Consider the following 22,888-nt stretch of genomic DNA (forward strand, 5'->3'; position numbering starts at 1 on the left):
GAGATTTGCATATCCGTATTGCCTAGCTTGCCTTCCACGCCAAGGAGAGTCCCATCCGGACACGGGACGAAGTCTTCAATCTTGTATCTTCATAGTCCAACAGTCCGGCCAAAGGATATAGTCCGGCTGTCCTGAGACCCCCTAATCCAGGACTCCCTCAGGCGCCCCACCCCTTTCCTTCTCCCTCTCCCCTCTTTCCCCTTTCCGCTCTCCGTTGGAAGGAAGGGGGGCCAAATCCTACTAGGAGTTGAGTCCTAGTAGGACTCCCCCCATGGTGCGCCACCCCTAGGGCCGGCCACCACCTCCTCCCCTCCTTTATATATGGGGGCAGGGGGCACCCCAAAGGCACAACAGTTGTTCTCTTAGCCGTGTGCGGTGCCCCCTCCACAGTTTACTCCTCTGGTCATAGCGTCATAGTGCTTAGGCAAAGCCCTACGTGGATCACATCACCATCACCATGTCGTCGTGCTGACGGAACTCTCCCTCGACCCTCTACTGGATCAAGAGTTCGAGGGACATCATCGAGTTGAACGTGTGCTGAACACGGAGGTGCCGTATGTTCGATACTTGGATCGGTTGGATCGTGAAGACATTCGACTACATCAACTGTGTTAACCTAATGCTTCCGCTTTCGGTCTACGAGGGTACGTGGACACACTCTCTCCCTCTCGTTGCTATGCATCTCCTAGATAGATCTTGCGTGATCGTAGGAAATTTTTTGAAATTGCATGCTACGTTCCCCACACATAAGCTTTCTCATAGTCAAGCTTAAGTATCAAACCACTAGAACGAGACCTACGAAGCTCGTGAATAACTTCATGGGCCATTACCACACTCTCCAGGATAAACCTTCCTTTGATAAAAAGCAGTTTGGTTGGAGGAGATGAGTTTGTCACACAAAGGGGAAACCCTAGTAGTCATAGCTTTCGAAAAAAATTGACAACACAATTACTCAAACTGATGAGTCTAAAGTTTTTCATATCTCTGGCATGAGGAACTTTAGTAATAAGAGTAGTAATAGCAAAATTAAGTTTGTAAATATCTAGGATCCCATTTTCAAAATCTCTAACCATTCACGTAAAATCATCTTTGATCAGGTCCCAAAAGTTTTGATAGAACAGAAAGGACAAGCCATCAGGACCAGGAGCTCCACTAGCATAAGAGACCATAATTGCTTGTTTGATTTCCTCCTCACTAAAAAGGCTAGATAGGTGATAGGAAATGTATGTATTGTGATGATGAGAAAACTATTGATCACTCGTTTATAAACTATTCTTTGTTGCTAATTATTTATGGAGCATGTTACAATGCACTTTCAATCTAAACTCCATTCCTACATGTGTGAAAACATCATTTTACACCTAGATGACCCAATCTGGCAGAGAAAGGAAATTGAAATTTAGTGTCAGCTTACCTCCATGTTGTTGTCTATCTGGATATATGCTTTGACCACAGAAGTGTAATCGATCCTTTTATGATGATTCATAAAACATGTTGTCTTATTAACTCTTAGTTAATTCTTCAGAAAACCATAGAAGTGCACGGGAGTTGACATGGTGGGGTAAAACAGCTAAAGCAAGTGACAAGTGATGTCTTCAATGCATCAAAAGGATGGCGCCGAGAAGTTCCCCGAATCACAAGTTGTTGAGGTTGGATAACACTTTGATTGATGCTATCTTCTCGGAGGAAGATGTTCTTCAAGCATTTGTTTTTGTGTGGCAACATCTTACTCCTGATCCTTAGCTTGTAAAGGCTGAGCAACCTCCCCTGCTCAACTTAGCGCCTTCTAGGTCGCCATTCGTGTGTACGGCACCGAAGGACGCTGCCCCTGTAACTTCTTACCCTAATCTATCAATGAAATGATATGCAGCCTTTGCGTATTTGAGAAAACATCTTACTCCATTTATCATGTATTGTTTCTCTTCCTTGTCATCTTTTATTTTAAAAAAATTGTAAGAGGGAGCATACTAAAATTTACCGTTGTAATGATCTTAAACTAGCGGATGTTGGGAATTTGGTTGTCTCCTGCCTTTGGCTGCGTCCGCTGGTGGATCTAAGGTGATCCTGGTTACATCTATGGTTTCTATAAAGATAAATAGGGAGGAAACCACTTAGTGCAAGTCTATATTGCCCTTATAAGAGCATCTACAACTGGACTTTACAAATCTGGTCCCTCAAACTCCCACGGAGGCAACCGAGCGCATCTGCAGACAGTGACCGCTCAAGTCTCAAATTAGCCACACTACATCTGAATCTCTCATATTTTAACCTCTATATCCATACAAAGCATGCAAAAGAAATCATACGTACTACCCTAGCTAATATTCGTCGTCGGAGATGTCCACGAAGACGGTGCCGGACGTCGGCTGGACGAGCGGGTAGGAGGGCTCAGGCTCATCCTCCTCCTGCTCGACCTCATCCATGTAAGCGAGCATCTCTGCCTCTCCACGGCCTCAATCTCCTGTCGGTGACGACGTCTGGCCCCCGCAGCCGACTCCAAGCGGAGGGAATCGAGGATGGCCTGCTGCTCCACCTGCAAATCTACGCCGCCAGTGTTCCCCATATCCTCCTCCTCCTCAACTTCCTCCACCTCCTCCTCCACTTCCTTCTCCAGATCCACTGCATCCGGAGGTAGCCCCGCGGCAATCCGGGCTTCGGCCCTGCTCGGATCTGCACAAGGAGCTTGAGCCGGCGCTTTGGTGTTAGAAAAGGGTAGCTCCACACCTGGCGGCGTGGGGGCATGGCTACTAGACAGACGGGGGGAGTGGAAAGTGACGGCGGCGACGGACAGGCGAAGGAAAATGTGAATGATAGGGTTTCGGTGCCGCTGGTCAACTTCAATAGCCGGGCTAGGCACTACGCGGCCCGCCAAAGGGGCGCCACACGGCGACATCGGTCCGATGGAGGACACGAGCTTCGGACCGTTGCGTTTCCGGACGTTTCCGCGTGAGACTCTGCTGTCAGTTCGATGTGGCGTGCGCATTCGGACGCCTCATATCCGTCCCATATTTGGGGCCTCTTTGATTCACAGGATTGCAAAAACACAGGAATAGGAAAAATGCAAGATTGAAATGGCATGTCCATTGGATCCCTATAGGATTTGAGTTTGTTTGATTGTGTCAAGGGAAAAACAAAGGATTTCTTCCAAGAGGTTTGAGTGGATGCTAGAATTCCTGTGAAATGTAGTACAAATGAATCCTTAGGAAAAAATCCTACAGGATTCAATCCTATGAATCAAACGATCAACATAGGAAAAATTCCTAAGGATTCTAATCCTTCAAAGATTCTATGAAAATCATTTGAATCAAAGAGACCCTTGGTTTGAATATGAGGGGTACCGGTTAGTCTGAGCGTTTGAGACCTATTTGGGTTAAATTCTCATGACCGGTCAGTGACCGGCGAGCCACCCGGCCGTTTAAGGCTGGTTTGGGGCGCCGCCTGTAGATGTTATAAAAAAATCAATAGATTCTTATCTCTCATGAGGTAATACCGCATACGAGCCATTGGATTGGCCAAAATCAATGACTCATATTAAGTTGAACCATGTTAAATTTTCACTGTCGCGTTTTAGCCGTCACATCCGTATCCTGCGCCCGAGACCCGGAGCGCGATTTCGCACCGCAGTCCGGTGCGAAAGTCGCTACTGTATCGCCATGGACACGCACCGTCACTGTGATGGATATTTTTTAGTGCCGACTGTTTACATTACTGAACCTTTTGGTTTTTGATGTGTCAGCACCGGCAAGCTGTGTTGTCAATGAAATGAAATTGGGAGGTCTGCTCCTCAATTCGAAAGAAAAAGAGAACAGATCATAGAAGCTCTCGTTGGTACCGTTGATTTTGACCAAAACTTCTCCCGTGTCTTCTTTTTGAGCCGTAGGAGTGAAAGACGGACTGATGTGCACGGTGTGGTAAAAGGAGATCACGTGAGCCTTAATTTGACGCCACACTCGTACCGTGTAAAATACGACCGGTCAACTGGCCCGCGCATGATTGAAGTCTCGAATCGGATCCATCCAGAGAGTGGAACTAGAATTCAAACTGCATCCTGCGGCCACGCGGTGCGATTCCTTCCCAGCAACCAAGATGATCAGTATTTGGCTAGTGATGGTGGCGACGATGATGATCAGTTGATGTCAGTCACTGAAGCCGATGCGGCAAGCGGCATGGACCAGACGACACGGACGGGTGCTAGCTGCCGAAGCCTCGCCGCTGTGTGTACTCTTGAGACGGAGTTGCAGGTGCAGGAAATTAGGCCAAGTTCGTTCCAGCCGTCACGTCCGGGATCCGGCCGGCGTCCTGGCCCCGAGACGCGACACCGCACCCAACTCCGGTGCCGGTGCGTTCGTCACCGTAAGTACTTGTCCTTCCTCGTAGACACGCACCAGCACCACCGCTCGATGGTGTTGGCACCGTTGAGTTTGACCAAACCCCTCTACTTAATTTCCTGCCTGGGTCGGTCCAGACCAAATCGAGCTAGCTAGAGGTTAAACAAAGATGAGCAGCCCGGCACGGGTTAGAAAAGTGTTAGGCGGGCAGGCAACCACGATGCGATCTGCTTGCAGGTGCATGCTCAGCACAGCACATCACATCACGGTCTGCGTCTGGGCAAGAAAGATTCCCGGAAACCAGACGCCCGGTAGAGGCGGACTATTCAAGTACTCCCTTCATTCTAAAATATAGTGCTTTCTTTATCTATATGCTTCAACTTTGACCGTAAATTTAATTAACAAGACTGATTGCGGCGGAAGTAAAAATTATATCAGTGAATTCGTATTTGAAAGAAGTTTTTAATTGTATATTTTTTTCTCCTGCCGGAGTTGGTCTCGTTAGTTAAATTTATGATTAAAGTTGAACCTCAAGAAGCGCGGGCGCATTATATTTTAGAATGGAGGGAGTATAGCTACTAGCTCGGGAAGGTTAGGTCCAATCTCAATCTCAATCCCACACGCGGCGCAAGTGTTGACCCGGCCTCCCTTCTCGGCCTGGATCCGCCAATCACCGCCTGCTCGCTCGCTTGTCCTAATCACACTAGAGATTTTCTTTCTACGAGAAGTACATAATTTAACAACCTCTACTGTTTGCTAGTGGAGTACCGACGTTCGGTTCGATCCGCCGGAGCCGGTCTATTGCAGACACAGTAGGAGTACTGCTTTGAGTACGACTGTTTTCAATGTATTCTAAGCATGATTTACGAGTACGGCCATGATTTCTAAGTACTGTCTTTTTCTTGTGGGGAAACGCCTCTGATTTGGCCGACGTTGCATTGGCAATTGGCTGTGGCTGGGCTGGTGAGGACATGCAGCAGACCCCGCCGCGTACAAGGGGGAAAGCTTTGACCCGCACCAATGGTGGCTGGCTTTCACGCGGCCAAGCTATCCAGCCAGCCAGGGAACAAACCAAAAACCAGCGTACGAAGAGCACTAGCTACAGCTTTACTTTAGCCGTTTAGCGGGACTGCTGCCACTTTGCTTGCGATTTTTACAACCAATCCTACTACGTGCTACCGAAAACAAATATGTACCTAGGGCGTGTTTAGTTACCCGTATGCAGCCCAACCAGGCCTACGCGGGATGTACGCGGCCTGTTTGATAGCCCGCATACATTATTGGACCTGTATCGCACGCTTCTTAAAGCACCTCAGGGCCTGGCTCACTGGAAACGCACGAATCGGCAGTTTCTCCAGGGCCAGGCCCGAGCGGTGCACGTGGGCGGGCACGGCTGCACGTGCGTGGCCACCCTCGAGAAGCCGCGTTGCTTCCCGAAGCACCGACATTTATTAGCCTCGCCGCTCCTCACCGCTCCCTCTCCCCACTCTTCCTCAATCTCTCAACTCTCACCGGCGGCGGATCGGAGCAGAGGAAGAAGACCACCGGACTCCATCACCGGCGGCGGCGGATCGGAGCAGAGGAAGAAGACCACCGGACTCCATCAATGGCGGTAAGCACTTCTCTCTCTTCGACATGCACGCTAGATTCGATCCACGGCGGAGGGGAATGGGGAATAGAGGTAGATAAGCATAGGGGTAGTTCATACTAGTTCATAGCAGTTCATACGAGTTCATACATGCAAGATCGAAATGCATAAGGTAGATTTCGGGATTGGGGGATAGGGGAATAGGGGGAAAGGGGGTACACAACGGACACCGACTGACCGCGGCGGCCGTCACCGGCGTGCGGAGCGGCTGGTCGAGCCGCTGGCCTTCATCTTCTTCTTCATCGTCGTGCGGGCCGGCGGGTCGTCCTCGTCGTCCTCGGCGGAGTCGAGGTCGATCTGCCAGGTAGGACGGACTGGCTCCGGCGCCCTAGCTGGCATGTGCACCGTCTCTTCTTCCTCCTCCTTAGGCTCCCCGCCGATGACCGTCGGCGGCGCGATAGCCGTCTCCCAGTACATTGCGGCACGGCGGTCATTAGGAGCCCAGTAGGTCTTGTACTTGCACCACTTCTTCCTCTATTTAGGGTCGTCGGAGACGACCTGATTCATGGCCCAGCGAATGATGTCAACTGCCATCGCACCCTTCGCTGGGTCAGGAATCAACGTCTTCAGCTCTTCTTTAGTGGCCTTCATGAGCACGGCATTAGATTCGTTCTGCATGTCCGGCATGGAGCCGAAGTTCGAGCACACCTCCATGGTGTTCTCGAACTTGGTCCGGTCACCAGCCGTCCACTCGAGGAAGAAGACCCTCTAGCCAATACCCCAAAAGGGAAGGGGTTGGCGTTGGAGCTGGAGCTAGAGCTCATGGCGATGGGGAGGAGGAAGGTTGACAGTGAGAGAAGAGAGGGGGTGGGTAAATAGTGGTGGGCAGGGTGAGTAAATATAGGGGGATGGAGAGAAAGAGAAGAGTGACAGTCATGTCGTTTTAACTACAAACTCTTGAATTAGCCATGAACTCTGTGCAATGTCTGACTCCATGACTTGTGTGCAGATCGAGGATAACAATGAGATGGGCACGGAGGTGCTCCCGGCCGTTGACAGCAAGGGCAAGCAGCCCCTTCACCCAATGCCCGACGAGGTTGAGCTCCCGCCCACCGCGGAGGAAGACCCGAAGACGCCTGAGGATGGCGGCGATGAGGGCATGGAGGAGCCCCCCAGCAACAAGCGCCGCAACTACGGCCACTACCATCAGGAGGATGGCCCAACTCACTTTTGCAAGGTCATCCTTGCACCGAAGCTTGAGTGCATCCCCATGCCCCTGGACTTCACCAAGCACTTCGTCGCGGTGCCGACGGAGTTCAAGCTCAGAAACAACACTGGCTGCTCCTGGAAGGTGGCGGTCAAGCTGATGAACGGTAAGGTGACCCTGGATCAGGGTTGGGCCACCTACGCAGCCGTTCATCAGATCAAGATCGGCTACATGGTGACGTTCAAGCTCCTCACTCCCGACACCCTCAAGGTCATCATCTTCGACGACGATGTCATTGAGGTCGTCAACAAGTGCGGGAAGCATGACGAAGCCTTCGCCGCCAAGGAGTAGGGCCGGGCCATCTCTTTCGAGCGTACTATCGAGTCTGCTTTGAACATGTTTATAGTTTATGCGTTGAACTATTATATCTGTGGTACTGCTTATATTTGAATTATGCTAGTTGATGCTTTGTTTATACTCTGTTGTGCTTATGATGTGTGTTGCCGAAGTGTGGTGGTAACTTCACCAACTAGCCAAAGAGGTTACCACACATCAAGCCTTGCATACAACCAAACACCATGTCTTGAGTTTGTGGACTAACATGCAGGCAACCAAACACCAGACAGTGTGGTTCAGCCCCTGCAGGTAAGAGGGCATGCAGGTAACCAAACAACATGCATATGGTGCATTTGCATAGCTAGATTGAATGAAGAAGTGTATGCAATGCGGGTATTGTAGCGCACGGCAACCAAACACGTCCCTAGTGTAGCATAGTAGGAAGCCGGTGTAGGCGACCAGCACAGCACCCGAACCATGTGACACATCTTCACTTCTGTCGGCATCGGCGACCTGAGAGCGTGCGCCTGTCTCGTGTACACATCCAGGTTTGCCGTTTTTTCTAGCGCGCATGTTCGCTTCCTAGGAGATCTGGTTCCCAGCACTACGCAGCTGCCATGCTACTATTCTTTACAAATTTCTTCATGACTAGTCAGGGTCAGTCTAAAAACGGGCGGAGCTTTGAACATGGAGCAGTATACATCTCTACGTTCATGTGCATTTTTTTTCAGAATTTTTTGAAACTTCAAAATATGATTTTCGATTTTATTTTATTTTTCAAAAAAGAGCTCAAGCTCAAAAAATCCACTATCATTGTACGGTGCGCCGTATGTGATCGGAGTATACATGTTAACCACGCAATGACTATTTCAGCCCACATGATTCAAACTCAAGTCTGTCGAGGGACACCACCCTGTTCTCGGCACTTGGCTAGGAGCCCATCCACTTAATCACACAATATGTGTGGGTGTTTGCTTATAGTGTGCTTGTGATGGTGTGAAATACTATCTTTTAAACACGAAAACTTGAATGAAGCACGATCATTCGCGAGATAACTAGCCCTAGGGTTGCGTCTGTCCCAACACAGTCTTTCTCCTACCATTCTGTCGCCCTAACTTCCATCGCCAATGCTCTACCCTTTCCGTCACAACCTTGCTTCACCGCTACCGCTTTGTCCCCTCTCGTCCTACACCCATGAAACGTGGACAACCATCTATCTGCATCAATGCGGAGCTTAGTACAAGTCTGAGGGGGCCATGCCCCCCCACCCAGTCTTAGGCAGAACTATGTAGAAAAATTATTATGCAGGGATTATATTAGGAAAAAGGTAAGATCTTGGCCCATATGGCAGTTCATAATTTTGTACCCGGGTAGTCACCACCGAGAAGGAAGTGGAGTTAGAAGGGGAGCAACCGATTCCTCTCCATAGGCATAGATTTGTGACGGTTGCGTTCCACTCGGGTGAGCCCACAGAGCGCGAGAGATCCCTCATGACGGATTCCTGCATTCTGTTTAGAGACAGGGGTGGGTTGCCGGCAGCGGCGGCGAACGCATGGTGGCACAACAAGGTGAAGAAGGAGAAGAACGGTGGAGGCATCGAGAAGACATGGGTATAGGAGCAGGAACAATAACTCTTCCTGTCCCCCATGGCCGGTGATCCTCGGCCTTTTCTCTTGATTCAATTGGCTCCCTGCCGATCTTGACCGGTTGGAGCAATAAGCAAAAGGCACTCCCCTAGGCTTCGGGTTTCTCAGCGGTCATGGCTGTGTGGCGCTCCCTCCCTCGGCTTTTGGTCGAAATTTGAGGATTCAAGACGAGGGTTGTAGAGAGAGAAAGGGGAGACTCCAGTGTCCATTCTTACTTGCGAGAGGGGGAGAATGAGTGGTGGGAGCCCATCCACTTAATACACAATATGTTCGGGTGTTGCTTACAGTGTGCTTGTGTTCGTGTGAAAACTTGAATGAAGCATGATCATTCGCGAGATAGCTGGCCCTAGGGTTGCCTTTTCTCAACATTCTTTCCCTCCTCCTCCTCCTCTCGTCGCACCTTCCATCGCATCGCTCTACTCTTTCCACCAGTACCTTGCTTCACTGCCATCGTTTCTTCTCCTCTCGTCCTACACCCATGTCACCATTAAACGTCGGCAACCATATGTCCGCATTGTCACCCCTGGAAAAAAGGTGGAACCCCCCTGCCGGGACCCCCCACCGACCACCTGCCCCCCCCCCCCCACCCCCCACCCCCTTGATGTCCATCCCTTTTCTCTGTCTGACGACGATTAAGCCGATGTTGCTAACCCACCCCCTCCCCCCCCTCCCCCCCCCTCCTCGCACCCTTCCTCCTTGTGCTGTTTTCAGTTTCCCTCCCACTCCATGTATTTTCTCCACATAGTGATTGCATCTGAACCGCATAATGTTGCATCCCATGGTTGCCAAGCACTTCACCCCTTAGAAACCGGGGGTGAACGTTCGTTACCTAGACCTTCCATTTAAACAATTGCCTCCAACTAAAATACTCCCGGTCTACAGAAAAGAACCGTATTTAAATACGCGAGAATCCAGCCAGCGAGCGAGCCATATGCAGAAGATTCCTATAAATCGGCGCTCATGACTCGGTAAATAGAAACTCCCCGACGACTTGCTCCCCCCCCCCCCCCCCCCCCCCCCCCCCCCCCCCCCCCCCCCCCCCCCCCCCCCCCCCCCCCCCCCCCCCCCCCCCCCCCCCCCCCCCCCCCCCCCCCCCTCACTTCCCTCCCCCATCTCGGACCGTTGCACACCGATCTCGCGCCGGCCCCCAAATCGCCGGCGAAGCCCGCCTCCGCCTCCGTCCCCCGCCGCGCCGATCTGCTCGCAAGGTGAGTTCCCTGGCTCAGTTCCTCTCTCCTCCGGTCAAGGATTGATTTGGGTTCCTGCCACCACGCTTCCCTCGCCTTCCCCTGTTTCTCGCCTTGCTTTCCGCGTGATTTATTCCGTCGGCGAGCTGCACTGCAGCTGTTTCAGAGTTTTCCCTTCTTGTGAGGCCAATTTGGCGATGTCTCTGCTCTTTGTTCTTGCGAATAATCGTGCGTGGCCCTGTTGCCGGTGCAGATTCGTCGGCCGGAGGAGGAGGAGGAGGGGAGGAAGTTGAGTTCTTGTTGGTTTCTTCCGCGGGAGCCGACCGCACATGCCAACAACCCCCCGGAGCAGAAGCCAAGCTAGGACCACCAGGTCTTGGATCTTGTCAGGTACAGCATCATTTCTTCCTCAGTTCATGGTTTTCTGCTAGTACTTTTATTTTTCACTTTACCATTTTTGGGCCTGTTTTCAACTTTTCATTGACCCGGTTACCACCAGGGAATGAAACTTGAATGCTACAGTCATACAGACCAAATGTTTGACCTTGATAGTTATTGCAGGCTGCGGCACGAAAGCGTCTGTTCATGGTCAAATGTTGTACACACATGCCATTAATATCATATGAGTTTCTGATTATGTGATTGTACTTCTGCGAAATTTATAGGCTGTTCAAATTTACTGAAACCTATGCTATGAGTGCCAGAACATGTAGTTGGGGCTAGGACACTATGACTTTGCTGGCACAACTTTGAATTCGGCGCATCATTTTTGCAGGCATGGACTTCGGCGACACGAGACGCAAGCCTAATTACGCGGGAAAGATCGCGGTGGCTGCTGCCCTCACTGTCATGTGCATAATTGTGTTGAAACAGTCTCCTGGTTTTGGCGGTACTAGCGTGGTATGTGCTAACCTCTCACCAACTGGCCTATGTCACTGTCACTTGATGATGAGTTGGCATTGTCCTGATTCCTTCTTTCTGGCTTGATTTTAATGTTATGACTCAAGTTCCACATGGTGCACTAGTATACTGATTCCATGACAAAAAGGGCCAGTAAGGCAGCTAGAGGGAACATGCCATTCGGCCATCTAATTTGATGGAACAGTTCATTCTTCTTCTTTCAGCTGAGGTTATCGTGGGAATGCTATGTCGCTGTCACTTGCTGATGAGTTGGCACTGTCATGTTCCTTCTTTCCGGCTTAATTTTAATGTTATCACTCAAGTTCCACATGGAGCACTAATATATTGATTTCATGACAAAAAGGGCCAGTAAGGCAATTTGATGGATCATTTCATTCTGCCATCTAATTTGATGAACAGTCCATTATTCTTCTTCGAGCTGAGATTATTTTAGAATACTTTGTTGCATCATCTGTTCTAGATAAACTATAGTCATTATTCCATCAGATGCAAGCGATTTCGTACAGACATTTCAGATTGCCATCTAATCTAGGAGTTTACAGTTATTTACTCCTGCAACTCCACTCTTTCAAACTGGAGTTGATGCATCTACATGTGCTGCAGTTCTCTCGCCATGAAACTGGGGTGACTCATGTGCTGGTGACTGGAGGTGCTGGATACATTGGCTCACATGCTACTCTTCGTCTCCTTACGGACAACTACCGAGTTACCATTGTGGTAAATTCCTTATTCCCTATTTATATTTGTAGTTCTTATGCTATAAGAGCTTTGGTAGTGAGAGACTTATGCCATCTGATATTCACAGGATAACCTTTCAAGGGGGAACATGGGAGCTGTCAGAGCTCTTCAGAGGCTGTTTCCAGAGCCTGGGAGGCTTCAGTTTATATACACTGATTTAGGCGATCCGAAAGCTGTATCCTTTGTCCTTACAAAAATAACTTAGATCACCATATATATCTTCCATGCATGCATTTGCGAAATGTGTTTTGCACTTAACCGACAATCAGGTCAACAAAATGTTTTCGGAGAACGCGTTTGATGCTGTTATGCACTTCGCTGCTGTTGCTTATGTTGGTGAGAGCACGCAAGAGCCACTAAGGTACAGTTTTTATTTTAGGCATGTGGTGTGTCAGTGTCCTTGTATTGCTCGAACTATTTAGAAAGCTAGGCACTAAATAGCTCTACGTAAATACAGGTCATTGATACTGTGTATCTCCTGTGTAATATGTAGGCTGCAAATTACCTGTGTTTTCCATACAAACTGCCAAATATGGCAATCTGTTGATACTATTATAGCATTAAATGAAAAATAAATTAGAATAAGGCTCATCCATTTTTGTCATTCTTGACAGCTCATCGTTAAATATTGAATGCTAATATTGACAGTCTGATATAACAGGTACTACCACAACATAACATCAAATACGTTGACAGTGCTCGAGGCAATGGCAGCACATAATGTAAAAACTCTGATTTACTCGAGTACTTGTGCAACATATGGTGAACCTGACACAATGCCTATTGTAGAGACAACTCCTCAGGTTGGTCCTTGGTGCCTGAACTTCTCTTTTTCGACAGTTTACTTTAGGTTAATGATCTGTAAATAACTCGTGTTGCCACATAGATACCTATCAATCCATACGGGAAGGCAAAAAAGATGTCCGAGGACATCATTCTAGATTTCTCAAAGAAATCTAACATGGCTGTGATGATCTTAAGGTTTGTCTCTCCTACCCGAGATAAAATATGTAATCCTTAGGAAACCCACTTATGGTTTCTTTTGAATTAGATACTTCAATGTGATTGGATCAGACCCGGAGGGACGCCTCGGGGAAGCTCCAAGGCCTGAACTGCGTGAGCATGGAAGGATTTCTGGTGCGTGTTTTGACGCAGCATCAGGAATCATTCCAGGGCTAAAGGTACTCATGTTGACGTGCATAATCTAGCATCCATCACTTTGACATTATTACATAATAATCACAGTATATGACTTTCGATCTGCCCCCTTCAGGTTCGAGGAACAGACTACCCTACTGCTGATGGAACTTGCGTAAGAGACTACATCGATGTCACAGATCTTGTTGATGCTCATGTCAAAGCTCTTGGTAAAGCCGAGCCTAACAAAGTTGGAATCTACAATGTCGGCACAGGGAAAGGTTGTTGAAAGATTTATAATCATGCCGTGCGGTTTGTCCGCACGTGAATACCCTAAATCTATTTAAGACCACACACTCGCTTGTTTCTGAACTTGTATCCTGTTGATGTTTTCATCAGGTAGGTCAGTGAAGGAGTTTGTAGAAGCGTGCAAGAAGGCAACCGGAGCCACCATCAAGGTTGACTACCTCGACCGGAGGCCCGGGGACTACGCCGAAGTATACAGCAACCCGGCCAAGATCTGCGATGAGCTGAACTGGACAGCCGAACACACAGACCTCCGCGAGAGCCTTGCGACGGCCTGGAAATGGCAGAAGGCGCACCCGCGTGGATACGGGTCGGCCTGATCCGGTGCTCGGTAGGTTCAACAGAAGTTCGCCAACACAGATCCACGGGTCCATGTGCAGTGATATAGCCTTGAGAACACTGGTCCTTTCGCCGTAGACACGTAGCAGGCAGCCACAGAAGGATAGTGATGTTATTTCGCAGCACCTGGAAGAAGATACAGAGAGAATGGCCTGCCTGGCTTAGAAGAAACCATCATATATATTATAGGTTTTTCCTTTTCGTTGTTGACATTTAATTTATTTTGCTGTTCGTTGGCTGAGGCATAATATATGACACAAATACGGAGTGGTGCTGTAGACAAGTAGATCGATCTTATGTACGAGGTACGATGTGAAGTTATGAACCATCACGGTGGATGGATGGAATGATACGAATAAGCAGTTATTTGAACAAGCTTTCTGTGGTAAATCCAAATAGTACAATCGTTGCTCACTTCACTTCACCAGGCCAGTCAGGAAACAAGTGCTACTGGTTTTGCATTTTTTTTTCGCAGGAAAGGCTGAAATTTGGAGGCCCAGTGTCAACATTTTGTTATCTATACATAAATATATTGTTGCTTGTTCAAATAATTTTGGGAGCTTCTCTAGAAAAATACTAATAATTCCGAGCTGTAAGCCTCTTGATTCGTACTTACATTCAACAACCTTCGAAAAGGAAAAAAAAAACCAGCTGCCTGAAACAAAGGTTCTTGACCGAATTTCGCATATTCTCAGCGGATCATGTTTTCTTCTCCACGGGAGGAGTCATTCGCATCCGAAAACCTCTGCCATTACGAATGGTGGCCAGTGCCCAGTGACGAGCTATCTGCAGAAAAACATGGGAAGATAGTTGAAGCTGCGGCAAATGCAGGGACGCCTGCAGGCAACATGGGAAGATAGTTGAAGCTGAGGCAAATGCAGAAGAAACGCCTGCAGATAAAAAGCCTGCACATGAATAGTTACTTCCCATATCGCGGTGTCCCATGAAGGAGTTATCCAGGCCATGCACAACAAACAATCTGTTGTTTTGCGTCTGCCTGAATTTGATCAAGTACAGAAAGAAATTTATATTATGGAACGGAGCAAGTATTCTACAATGCAAATGTTAAAAAAAAATACAAAAAGAAGTCTGTGGGCTATTTTTACTACTATGCAAATGTTCAAAACAAAAAAAATACAAAAAGATGTCCGACCTGCCGGATTCGAACCAGCGACCTAAGGATTTATCTGCGAATACTACAGTCCTCCGCTCTACCAACTGAGCTAAGGTCGGCTTGTGATTGGAAGTGTAAATAAATTCTATATGTTCTTAATTTCGCATACTTTTTTTTCTCTGCAATGGATTTTACCATGATCCAAAATTTTCCGTCTACCCAACGCGTAACACTCATTTGTTTGCCCGACTGATGTGGTATTGCAGACCTACATTCACATGGCCGGCCGGTAGCTGCGTCGTGGCCACTCACCTCGTCGGTCGTCTCTTAATTTCCCAATCTGCGTACTACCGGCCGGGGGTGCCCGTCGCAAGGTTGCGCAGCACGTCGGCCACGGAGAAGACAAAGGAAGCCATCCGCCCCATTCCTCGCTCCACCGACGTGCACATGCCATTGCCATGCATGCATTCTCTCCCCGCCCGTGAGCCCGCGCACGTCTCATCACGGGCGCCGCCGCGTACCACACCGCCTTCGCCTCGCGCCGCCACCTATGCGCCTTTCCTGACACGTACGTGTTCCCCTGACACGCCGCCCGCTGCACGCCCAGGCGAACAACCAACCGTCTCAAACTCCGGCAACTCGCCTATAAAAGGCAGCGCATCGATCAGCCAAAGCTCATGCAGAGTTGCAGAGCGACACAGCTAGCTACCACACCACGCCAAGGCCCAAGACTATCCCAAAGGTACTTGATCAGCAAAACGCAGCAATGGCGAAGCGTCTGGCCGTCGCGCTCGTGCTGCTGCTGGTGGTGCTCGCGTCCTGCGACGGGAGGGAGCTGAAAGGGAAGGGCGGCGCCGGTGGCGCCGTGGACGAGGTGAAGGACCTGCTGCCCGGCTTGCCGCTGCCGCTGCCGCCTCTGGTGCCCAACCTGCCGCTGCCACCCGTGGTCCCCGGGATCCCTCCCGCTGCCCACGGCTCCGCCGACAACCACAAGTCTCCATGATCATATCATGCCGATCGAGTTCACGCGCCTCTGCATAATGTTTACAGGCTGCGTCCGTAGATCAGCTTGTCGTTTTAGACTCTTATTATAACTAGCTAGCACCGGCCGGAGAAGCAGCACATCGGCGTCGCATCGCTCTTGTCCGTGTGCCTTGATCTGCGCCAACTATCCCTATCCGCCATGTTTCCTCTTAGTTCATGTGTTTAGTTATGTCCCTACTTCGTCGTCAATGTACTACAGTAATACTTTATCAGTGTGACTGTCTTTATGAGTAGACATATATCAAAATATTTCATCATCGATATCATAGTACGTTGTCGCTGTGATCACAAAGTCCCAAGCCCAGAGTTGTGGGATCCGTCTGTACTTCAACATCGATAATACCACATTCACGGGCAAGTTCCAATGGACTTTCACGGGGTGGAGAACCTGCGCTAATCTGATTGCCCCCCGATTTTAAGTGGCGAGGCCGTCCTAATAAACTAAAATCACGGCCATTAATTTTCAGTTAGCCCGTAGAGCCCCCGTAAAGTCCCCCGTGTGTGTAGCATTACTCCTTCAACATGAGCTTTGCTACATCTAAGTGCCATTTGTTACAGAAAGGAGGTTACGGGCTGACATGGCCGAGTTAAAATCAGAGGGTGGGGTCAGGTAAAATCAAGGAGGGGTGGATTTGTGGTGGAGAGGAGGATACATCTCCCCGTGAAATCAGTCGTTAGCACTTTGTCCGTAAGTGTAGGATATACACATCATGAAGCACCGGCAAGGCAATGTAACCAAACCATACGATGATAATAATATCTCACAGCATCAAGGGATCAGGTGCAGATATAGGGTGTACGCGCATACATCTAAGGCCGTGCTTGGAATGTTACACGTGTAACTTACTGACCGTTGTGCAATTCCAGCCGGAAGTGAAATGCCGGCCGCATTTGTGTATTTTTTACTCATTTCTGTTGAGGGTACATTTGGTGATTGTTCACGATGCAAAAATACAACAGACAGAGATAAATTTCTGAACAATACAATGAGATAATTTCTTTTCCTTTTCAAGCCTTCTTAAATTCATCATCTGCTTTCTCATTGTCCTTTCTGGACCTATAAGCAATTTCTTTAAAATGGAGATGAAATTGAATTACATGCACCGCAGGGAGAAAATAGTCAATGAGAGTACAAGAAGATGGCAACGACATACAACCCGCTTGTTTATACAAGGCGGTAGCACTCATCCAATCAGCATTCGACCTTGTAAAGCTCTATTTTGTTCTGCAAACAGTAAAGTTATGACAAAGTAACAACAGTAATAAGTTTACTTAACAATAGTAAAGTTATGATAAAGTAACAACATTATTTATAGACCGAAGGACCAAGGTTGTTTGGGAATTGAAAATCTAGAAGTGAAAAATAAGTGCTTTCTTAGCAAATGGCTCTACAGATTGGCGGTAGAGAGGGATTGGGTTTGGTTACAGTTATTGCGTAATAAGTACTTACATTCCAAAACTCTGGCACAAGTGACGGGACAACTGACTGACTCTTCTTTTTGGAAGGGGCTAATGAGGACAAATGTTTTCTTCTTCAACAGGAGCAAATTCATTGTGGGGAACGGAAACAACACTAGGTTTTGGGAAGATACACGGGTGGGTGAGACCCCACTAGCCTTGCAGAGTTGCAGTATCCTTTCTTACTAGATCGGGAGCGCGCGAGGGTGCCGGTCCTAACGTTGTGGTCAAGTAGTTAATGCTCAAGTTAGTAGGAATTCAGCTTTAACATACGCATTCAAACATGATCACAAAATAAAAGAAGAAAAAATCACATGTGATACAAGGAAGACATTATGTAGTTCAACATCGGCATGTGAGATTATTAGGCAGAATTGAGTAGTCGCTTGATTTCGAATGGGGAGATGTTCAATTCACCTGCATAGACACATTCATGTCTTAAGAAGTTGAAACTACCCAACTGTGGCCCTATATGTTTATCAAAAAATAATCTTTGCTTATATATGTTTAGTCAAACGTTTGAAAAGGATTTCTAAATGCAAGCAATGGAGATTATGGTGTTATCACTTGTCAAGGTCCTGTCACATAGACATGGTTCACTACATGTGATCTAAACCTTCCATTACTTTGTACGGCGGTGTTTTCCAAAAAATTTGATCATACCAAAATAGGCAACAAATGTCATACATGACAGAGAAGTTATAATATCCGCGCAGGGTGCCTGGCTCATTGCGTTTTCCCAGCATTTAATCAAAGTGTTTAGTACTCCCAAAGGGAATTAGACAGATTGGTCACGATGGATTATCTCACTACATCAAGGATGTACCATAAAAAAGGCAGGATAACCAAGTCCAGTACATACAATTTTGTCAAAGTTATATATGCCAAAGGCCAAAGCAATTAGATATACCAAAAGAAAGGCAAACCTGATATATTTATTCAGTAGAACAATTGATCTGGAAGCTCATGAATAAGGGGAAACATATATTGTGTTCCAAAAGTAAATCAAGAACAATGTTGGGTATACCAAAAGCAAGGTGAGTAGGAAATATTTAATCAGTACAACAAATGATCTGGAGGCTCATAATAAAAGAGAAACATTTCTTTGTTCCAAAACTAAGGCAGGACGATCAATTCACATTAAGTTAGATACACAGAGTAGAGTTAGACAACAAAATCAAGCCAGAGCGCATCTATACAGTTCAACTAAAGCATACTATCTGATAACTTCACTTGATTGTCTTCACGTTCGACTTCTCACATGGCACGTCACATGAACTTGCTGCGAGTATTTAGTTTAACCAATCAAGCCATAGCCAAAAAAAATCATGGATAATACGGTTATGTTCTTTTAACTGACCGCTTGTGGATAGTGAGCGATGGTTTGCCCCATAGTTCGCACCATATTGGTCCTATGCGTAAGAGTTCAGTCTAACTTGTGAAGAACAATCTATTGAACAATGGTGCGTAAGAGTTCATTTAACATGCAAAGTATTGAACAATGGCATAAGGCCAGCATGCTACCTCTTGTTAAGGTCCTCTCACAAAGACATGGTTCGCTACATGGAGCTCGACCCCTTGTCTTTTTGGCACGTTGGCGTTTATGGTGGTGCTTACCTGAATATTTGAGACAACCAGCGTCGGATACAACATCGTTAATAGGAATTAGAGACAACGACGCTGGTACTCTATATATACACCCATACCTTCGTCATCACTGATGTAAATAGCGTCGCTGATTATCGCCCATTTCATAATGTGGTTATTACTGGAGTCCTAGTAATTGTGAAAGCAAAAATGCAAGAGAATGGGATCAACGCAAATCTAGAGAGAAGAGTCCCAACAAAAATAAAATATGGTTACTCTCATAAGTGTTAATGCGCATTTTATTTTGAACATGGTCATATTCAGTGGAGAGGGAGGGAAAAGCAGAGCAAAGAAAATTGGTCAAGCTGAACTGAAATCACATATAAGCAGTACTTATACTTTAACTAAGCACGAAAGGCATTCAACACATTGTAATCTTGAAGCAAAAGTTTTTCGTAGGTAAAACAAATAATTGTTTGTGTCCTAAACCCATCGCGTACAAGAACATGAAAAATAGCAAGTGTTTTGGTATACTGAAGGATGCATCAGCCAAAAGGCTATGACTACTCAGTCTCAGTTTAGTCCAACAACAAATCTAAGTTTCTTTTCTTTCCAGCCAATCACAAGCATCCAAATATATGTGTACCAACATAGTCCAGTATCTTAATTAAAAGGCACTCAAACAACATATACGGATTTAACTCTTTCTCAAAATATTACATGGATTTATCAGTCGATCCACAAGAAGGGTAGCTTTAGAATTTCCGTATCTTATTTTGTTCTTAATGCTAAATCCATTCAAGCTATTTATTTTGTACTACCGATCCAGTAGTCGCTGTACAGAAACATATCTTAATCTTCGTTCTAAATCTATGTTGCATGATGTCACTTGACAGCAGACCTATTCTCACAAGGCACAAATATTTACTGTCTCTAAAATATATATATTGTGCAAACATTGTCAAGGAAAGAGAACAGTAAGCATCACTGAAGTTCTGAATTTAAAATTTCAACCTTGGTGAAATCAGAAATAGCAGAGTCCAGTTCTCTTTGAAATGCATATGCTGTACCTCTCCCAATTGGTGTCTCTGGATAAGCTGTACTTTCCTGCCATATCTGCAAATGTAAATGCAGATTTTCAGGCTCCTTTTCTGATTAGAGAGAATAAGCAAGAAAAACTGATAAAAAAACAGATTATAGGTGACAAAACCTGATAAAACCAAAAAAATAACCTAATAAAAAAAGATTATAGGTAACAAAACCTGGTAAAACTTAATGGTGAAATTTGCTTTGAAACAACAATATCCACATGTAAAAGAAATAGAGACGATATCTACTGAAAGTTCGCTGCAAATGGAAGAACTTTTTTTCATTCAGGTGTTCTTTTGATCATTGGCGTACCTTGGACGATCATTGGCGTACCTTGGCCTCAGAGCAGGGGCTCACTATTTTCTAATTCACTAACAGAACTCCGGAGCCAAAATTAGTAAATGGATGTTCTCCAGGTTAGGATACAATACTGCTAACTATATTTGCTACCCCACCTCAACGATCACACCTCAGAACCTGCAACCCGAATGCTCGGAACCGGTTTCGTTTTACTTTGTCACTAATAGTGTGTTAATTCACCACTGTCTAGCCCCTAGCCCTGCACCGTTTTTCATTTTTGATTGTTAATTCACCCATATTATCCTGCACACCAACCCAGCCAAGAAACATAGCCAGCAAACAAAGTAAGAATGTAGAACATGTAGTGTGGTTAACTGATAAGATTGATCAAACACCATTAAAAGACATTCTTAAAAAAATAATGTCAAAGTAGGCAATGAACATGAAGAGTCGGTCAACACTTACGTATAAATTCTAAACATGGGAGAAAAATTAGTTTCATGTGAAAACTGAAGGGAAGGCACATGATGTGAACTTCTGACAATATAAACAATATTCTCATTCATGAAATTCTGAAGTTACCACCGCCTATACGAATAGGATGGCATTGGTTAGGACGTTAGGTACACTGTACTTTCAAAGATGATCGGAAAAAATACAGGATGAGAGATACCTTGTCAATTGAACAAGCTCAGCCAAGATAGTTAGATGAGATCTCCTAGTTCTCTACAAAATGCAGGGTGAAAAAAATAAGCAACGCTTGTTATAGTTCTCAATTTCTCAATATGAACCAGAAATGCTAAAATAGCCCATCTGATGCTGAAAAGTATACAGACAGATGCATGAGAACCCGTTCCTTAAACAAACAGTATGAGAATGTGACGACAAAACAAATTTTATCCTTATACAAATACTATGAGCATGTAATTCCAAAGTAAACACACACTTTGCCAAAACAATAGAAACAAGATGGGATATAATGCCAAAATAAATCCACATAATGCCAAAACTGCAGGATCCAAAAAAGGCAGTCACCTGCGCAACTAAGCAATGTGAGCTATCCTCGAAGAGCCACAACTTATCCGCTGCAAGAGGAAGAACACTACTGGCTGCAAGAGGAAGAACACTACTGGTCACTAACCAGCAAAACAAATCCTAATAACATCTCCGCCAAACAGGCAAAAATGGACCTAGGTAATCTTCAGAATCGGGCAGGGAAGGAACCAGCAAAGGTAGCATAGGGCTAGGAAAGGGACCAGAACAATACACTCTTCAACGGCACGCCGGCGGCCAAGGTGACGGCAAGCAAACCGCACGGCCAAGAGGTCACACCCTCGAACTACCTGCAAGACAACTAATGAAAAAGGAAAAGAGGGGAAGTGAGGACCGGCCAGAAGAACGCCTCGAAGGAGCCAAGACGGGATCGCGAGGACCATCACCTGACCGACGACGAGGAGGAGATCACGGTGAAATCCCCTAGTACCCTCGCCGGTGCACCCGGGCTCGAGCTCGGCCATGGCCGCCGCCGCGCTAACCAACGCGCCCACATGACCCGGCTTGAGCTCGTCCATGGCGGCCGCCGCGCTCACCAATGAGCCGTCACGCCTGGATCCTGCGTGCCCCTCGACCCCGACACCGGATCCGGCACCACCATGAGCCGCTCGACGCCGAGGGGGAGAGGGCCGAGCAGCGGCGGCTCCCCTTCGGGTGACGAGGATGAGCGACGGGGGGAGGGGGCCGATGGGGAGGAGGCAGGCGCGGGTCGATGGGGAGGGAGGGAGGCAGGCGCAGAGGAGAAAGAGAGGAAGGAGAGGGGACGGGGTGATTGTGGGAGGAGCAGGACGGCTAGGTCGTCTCCACGGGAGCGGCTGGCTTTTATATCCCTGGGTCTGAAATGACGAAAATGCCCTCGGCGGGGCAGCGAAAATACAGGCCGTGGCACACTGGAAAGGATGCCGACGAACCACACAAGCCACGATCACAGCCACAGTCGCTGACGGGCGTGGCCCACTAGCGAGTGACCCCACACGTCACGAGGCAGAAAAGTAATTCCAAAGTAAGAAAAGTCAGTAAGGAAAACCGAATGGAGGCTACTATTCATCACTATTCATTGTAGCAGTGATCCGGGCTTGATCCGACGGCCGATATCATCTGAGGGCGTGATCGGACGGCCCAGAATTCATCAAAAAACTGATCCGACGGCCAGAAATCCCGAGCGGGGAGGAGGCTGGGTGGGCACTGCTATGCTTGTTTCTGGATACAACATTACACAACGGAAAGAAGTATTCGTTAGCACAGTGTTGAGTTCTGTTCCTCTTAACATTCAGTTCAGGCGAACACTAATGGGTGAACGATGGGATAGATGAGTGCATCCTGTGTGTAGGTTAACGGAGGTAAACCTTTTTGATGCATTGGATACCTTACACTGGAGGTTGTCAGTGTCAGGTGTCTTCTCAGTTAAGTCGATATATACTGGTTTGATAAACACCGGGCCTATTGCAAGGTCGGTTCACATTTGGAAAATCAAGGTGCCGTTAAAAACCAAGGTATTTATATGGTTTGT

The 22,888-nt window shown here is 47.2% G+C and overlaps 3 protein-coding genes and 1 non-coding gene across 13 annotated transcripts; 2 read left to right on the forward strand and 2 right to left on the reverse strand.

Annotated features, from left to right (window-relative positions):
* The first annotated feature begins 10,156 nt into the window (after positions 1-10,156).
* On the forward strand, positions 10,157-14,108 carry LOC125539714 (probable UDP-arabinose 4-epimerase 2). Its single transcript, XM_048703226.1, has 11 exons — positions 10,157-10,313; positions 10,546-10,682; positions 11,068-11,192; positions 11,817-11,930; positions 12,019-12,126; positions 12,221-12,312; positions 12,613-12,754; positions 12,838-12,932; positions 13,003-13,132; positions 13,225-13,369; positions 13,488-14,108. Exons 2-11 carry the CDS (start codon positions 10,622-10,624, stop codon positions 13,712-13,714), a joined length of 1,239 nt encoding a protein of 412 aa, XP_048559183.1. The 5' UTR covers positions 10,157-10,313; positions 10,546-10,621; the 3' UTR covers positions 13,715-14,108.
* Positions 14,109-14,880: 772 nt separating this feature from the next.
* On the reverse strand, positions 14,881-14,966 carry TRNAY-GUA. Its single transcript is given in 2 exon segments — positions 14,881-14,916; positions 14,930-14,966. It is a non-coding gene; the product is annotated as a tRNA-Tyr (tRNA).
* A 573-nt stretch (positions 14,967-15,539) lies between these two features.
* On the forward strand, positions 15,540-16,154 carry LOC125539717. The gene has a single exon (XM_048703229.1). It carries the CDS (start codon positions 15,614-15,616, stop codon positions 15,848-15,850), a length of 237 nt encoding a protein of 78 aa, XP_048559186.1. The 5' UTR covers positions 15,540-15,613; the 3' UTR covers positions 15,851-16,154.
* Positions 16,155-18,350: 2,196 nt separating this feature from the next.
* On the reverse strand, positions 18,351-22,183 carry LOC125539716. 10 transcript variants are annotated; one of them, XR_007296966.1, is made up of 10 exons: positions 21,765-22,183; positions 21,593-21,679; positions 21,361-21,434; positions 20,999-21,051; positions 20,791-20,913; positions 19,951-20,052; positions 19,056-19,125; positions 18,874-18,966; positions 18,710-18,761; positions 18,610-18,631 (listed from the first exon to the last, which is right to left on the reverse strand). XR_007296966.1 is itself a non-coding variant. In XM_048703227.1 (9 exons), exons 1-9 carry the CDS (start codon positions 21,894-21,896, stop codon positions 18,619-18,621), a joined length of 609 nt encoding a protein of 202 aa, XP_048559184.1. In that variant the 5' UTR covers positions 21,897-22,183; the 3' UTR covers positions 18,351-18,618. The 10 variants fall into 10 exon arrangements, 1 of the variants encoding a protein (XP_048559184.1); XR_007296964.1 differs by lacking the exon at positions 20,791-20,913 and having other exon boundaries at positions 18,351-18,631; positions 18,710-18,799; positions 20,007-20,052; positions 21,593-21,668; XM_048703227.1 differs by lacking the exon at positions 20,791-20,913 and having other exon boundaries at positions 18,351-18,631; positions 20,007-20,052; positions 21,593-21,668.
* Positions 22,184-22,888: the final 705 nt, after the last annotated feature.

Source organism: Triticum urartu, chromosome 2, assembly GCF_003073215.2.
Source record: "Triticum urartu cultivar G1812 chromosome 2, Tu2.1, whole genome shotgun sequence".
NCBI classification, from domain to species: Eukaryota; Viridiplantae; Streptophyta; class Magnoliopsida; order Poales; family Poaceae; genus Triticum; species Triticum urartu.